The sequence below is a fragment of the Cornus florida genome, unplaced genomic scaffold (genome assembly GCF_030987335.1).
Source record: "Cornus florida cultivar Cherokee Brave unplaced genomic scaffold, ASM3098733v1 CherokeeBrave_3.0.0_Hap2_Chr11, whole genome shotgun sequence".
NCBI lineage: Eukaryota > Viridiplantae > Streptophyta > Magnoliopsida > Cornales > Cornaceae > Cornus > Cornus florida.
Genome location: NW_026775581.1, coordinates 137150891 through 137155347, shown reverse-complemented (window position 1 = coordinate 137155347; position 4457 = coordinate 137150891). Strand labels below are relative to the sequence as shown.

Sequence of the window (4457 nt, the reverse complement as noted above, 5' to 3'; positions counted from 1 at the left end):
AAACATTTTTCTAAAAAGTGTTAACCAAACTATTTTTTGTATAATTTTTAGGTCTTTGTTGAAGAATTGAATAAATTTCTAATACCAATTATAAGGTATGAGTGTTTCGTGACTATACCTAAAAATTTAAGTTATTAACTTCTAATCGAATTTGATGTGAGACACATCCTTTTATAACAGGCTGCTTCTACAATATATATATATATATATATACATATACACACACACATCGGTTTGAATTGCATTGCATTTATTAAGCAAACTGTTTTCCTACGTAATTGATTGTATTCATTTCCTAATTTTGTGGACAATAAATGGCCATAAACTTCAATTTGTAGGAGAAAAATCAACCAACTCTACAAGGACTTTACTGCCAAACCACTTGTAGGAGAAAAATCATTGATGGCGGCCGTACTTCAATAAGCACAAAATTTAGACGAATAACCTAGACCACATTTATCATTACTTTCTGAATAATCAAATGGGTTGGAAAATTTTCCAAAACTTATTTGATTTGATGATATAGCTATGGTATGTCTTGCGTTGAGTTGCGTAGGTTAGGGCTGCGGATATTGTAGGACAGAAAATGGAAATAATAATTTGTAATATACTTTTTCTTTCTTTCTCACATTATTTTGAAAGAGGAGGAGCCAAAAAAAAAAAAAAATTCAACCAGGAGTATACCAATTTCCATAGAGATTGAAAAATTAGCTATTATCAATTCATATATGCATAATTACTTCTTCATTCAAATCCAATAAAACAAGATTTCTTCGCATTACCTCTATAAATACTAAATAGTATAACAGTTAACATTTTATTTTAAAAGGTAAACAACTACAATCTTTACTAGCAACACTTTCATTCTAAATCACTGCCCACAAAATTTGAAAAAAAAATGTCATTAAAACTTAATAGGTGAGATGAGGAGTTTTACTAAATTATTAAATGATTCTGTTCATTGAATGAGTTAATTGCGACATTATTAGGTGTGTAATCCATGGTCCCCCTTAAGTCAGTTTCAAGACTTGATAGGTTTCTATCTCCATCCACGTCACGCGTTGCTATTGTTATTCCTATGGGGGATAGCCCTCTAGAAGGTCCACGGTTAAACGGTCCATAAAAGATAAACTCGCCTTAATTTCCAGTTCTTGGTGGACTTGCAGCTGAACGAGAGTCACCACAGACCATTCTTTTTCAGTCAATCCATCCAAGACAACGAAAGGTAACCCATGGAGCGTGACAGATCCGGATTCTCGTGAAACCAATCCCATGGAGTCGGCCTCACCCACTTATTAATGGAAGAACCGTGTTAATGTTCTAATGACCGACAATTTAGTTGAATTGTTGCTTCATGTGGTATGTGACAACTGTTTTCAAGTTGTATAATGACATTTTTTTTATTAAATAAAATTTTTAATTTATTTTTTCGACAATAACAGTGGTGGACCATCTATAGAGCACTTCATAATCTTTTTTATTAATTAGGTATATTCATCTATTGTTTCTCTTCAAACTGATCCTAAGACATTTCAAATTTCTAACTTAAAAAACTTACACCCTGTACGTATATGTAAAGTGATTTTTAAAATTAAAAATTATCTTGAAATTATTATTAAATAACTAATAAAAAAAACTATTTATATTCCAAGAACTCAAAAACATGCACCTTATATCATGAATCATTATTATTTGTCTTTCATTTTATTTATTTATTGAATTGAGCTTTCAAAAATAGTAAAATTCGAAAATAAATAAAAGTTGAACCATCTTATGTTCAATTTTCAAATAACAATTTTGTACAAAAAATCAACTAATTGAATTGAAACAAAATGTTTGAGTATGTTATTTTCTTTGATAAAAGTGGAAAAAAAAAAAAAAAAAAAAATCAACTAATAAAGAATTAATAAGACAAAGCTCAAAAACAAAGGTAGTATTTTAAAGGTTTTAAGCAAACACGGGGATAAAATAAAAATTTAACGAATAAAGAATTATAAAAAATTTGAATATGATGATTTTTATTGAGTGATATGGTGCATTTAAAGTTATAAAATATATACAATATTTTAAAATTATAAATAAATTTGTGCATTTTTATTGAGTAACATACCAACAATGTATCAGGCGTGATCATCGAATATCATGGATGGTTAATCCAACACAACATGCGCACAGTATGATTTACATGTGAGATGTTAATTATTAGGTTTAACGAGGACTATCAAAATTCAAGTGGTAATGTGATACGATGTGGGGACTGTTTCTAGAAACACACGTGTCAACTTACCGTTTGCATTGTGCGTTTGAAGAGAGAATTAAATACGAATTAAATAGTAGTATAAAAAAAAGCGTCAACTCAACGATTCTACAACGAGTCACAACTCACATACGCTCATAAACACGTGACCTTCCCACTATTTTCGCTCACACCCACTTTTCCCAAGCACAGCCTCCCATCCCATATAAAACCCTCTCAACTGACCCCTCACCTTTCTCCTCACCTTCTTCTCATTTCTCTCTCTAAAACACACACTCTCTCTCTAGAAACATGGACGAAGAGCAACAGATGCAGGAAAACGATTCTCTATCTTTTTGCCCTAGCTTCAATAGCTACACTTCACATAGATTTGCAGAAATCGCTTCAGAAGTTGGTGAAAATTTAGGAGAGGGACCTCATGTGGAAACCTCAAATGAACCCGCCGACGACGATGGTTTTGAATTCGCAATAGCAAGGAGCGATCTAGATGGTACTGGAGATGAAATCTTTTACGACGGTCAAATTCGTCCGATTTTTCCCATTTTCGATCGCAATCTTCTAACACGTGAAGATCAAGATCATGATCAGACTGAGTCTGATGTCCCGGCGATTCGAATTCCATTAAGTAAGTTATTCGTCGAAGATCGTGAACCTTCGTCGGTGTCGTCGTCCGAAGCTGACGAATTGGAAAGTGTACCGCCGGGCACGTACTGCGTTTGGAGGCCAAAGGTAGTGGAAGCATCGCCGAGCCGATGCAAGAAGAGCAATTCGACTGGATCGGCATCGAAACGGTGGAGGTTTAGCAATTTACTCCGGCGAAGCAACAGCGAAGGCAAGGACTCCTTCGTGTTCATGACTCCGAAGAGTAGAGAACAAAAAGGTGATAAATTTGATACTAATGTTAAAGAAAGGGGAGATGCCGTGAAGGTCACCGCGAAAGTGAAGGCGAAGGGAGTCGCCGGCGGAGAGAAGGCGACGCCGTCGTCGTCAGCTCACGAGGAGTTTTATGTGCGGAACAGAGCGATGAAGGAAGATTATAAGAAAAAATCTTTCCTTCCGTACAGGAAAGATCTTGTAGGCTTCTTCGCTAATGTGAATGGGTTGAGCAGGAACTTTCCTCCTTTCTAGAGGTCTCTCCCGCTTTTTAAACGCCATTTTTATACAGATATAGCTTTTCTTTTGGTTTTTTTCCTGGAAAATGTATATATAAATTTTATGTATGCAATTTTAAGAGCCGGTTTCATTTTTAAGATTTTTACAGTATTTGGTTTAATTTTACTCCGTATTTATCTTTGCTTTTATGGATGTCCGGTCCCCCATAAATGTGTATTCTGATAAGTCTACATTAAATGATGTAAAATTTTGAAAATATCCACTTATCAAATCTATGACATGAAGTCTCAAGGTCATAAATGTTTATAAGTTTGTGTGGTGTGAAACGGTTTAGCGACATCCCAAGTAACATAACGCACTATGACATTGAATGAATTCGCTTAACAAAAAGTGCACACTGATTAATTTGTTTTTTGAGTTGCAAAAAAAAAATTTAATTTGTTTTTCAAGAAATGTGTTGGTACATTTGCTTTTCACCAAATAACCAAGTATCTTTTTTATTTTTTTTAAAATTATTTTATCAAACTAAAATGAAGTGGCATGATGTGAAACTACATTAAGTGGCATGATCTGAAACTACTCAACTTAATGTACGTATTGATTTGCTATTAGAGAATAAGGAAAGTAGTTTTTACTATTAGAATAATGAAAAGTCCTTTGAAAGTTTTCCAAAGTCTGGAAGTATTTGATTGTCTTGTATGAGTATTAATGATATTTTCGTGATATCGTTAAATATAATAATGTTATTATAATATTATTTTTTATTTATATAAATTTAATTAAATTTGTTAGACTATAGAACTTTTATATTATTACTCTATAATTTAGAATAGCAATTCTTTTAATATATTTTTTTATTATTAAATTTTTGGTGTTTAGTTAGCTTCTAGAATTAGAAAAATATTGTAGAGGTAAGATATTTTGCGTGAAGAATGAGTTTGTGCATTTAAAATTTATAGGTCGGTTTTAGTCTCCACATCAAAAACGGACTACCCGAGAAACAAAAACAAAGAAAGGAGAGCCCTAATGGATGGATGCTTAGAGGAAGCTAATTCAAGGGTCAAGATTGAACAAATAGAAATCCAAT

At 32.9% G+C, this 4457-nt stretch overlaps 1 protein-coding gene across 1 annotated transcript; it reads left to right on the top strand.

Moving 5' to 3' along the window:
- The first annotated feature begins 2385 nt into the window (after positions 1-2385).
- LOC132285207 (uncharacterized) lies at positions 2386-3507 on the top strand. The gene has a single exon (XM_059787376.1). It carries the CDS (start codon positions 2549-2551, stop codon positions 3383-3385), a length of 837 nt encoding a protein of 278 aa, XP_059643359.1. The 5' UTR covers positions 2386-2548; the 3' UTR covers positions 3386-3507.
- Positions 3508-4457: the final 950 nt, after the last annotated feature.

Coding starts and splice junctions, on each gene's coding strand:
- LOC132285207 (XM_059787376.1), top strand. CDS start 2,549: ATGGACGAAGAGCAACAGATGCAGGAAAACGATTCTCTATCTTTTTGC.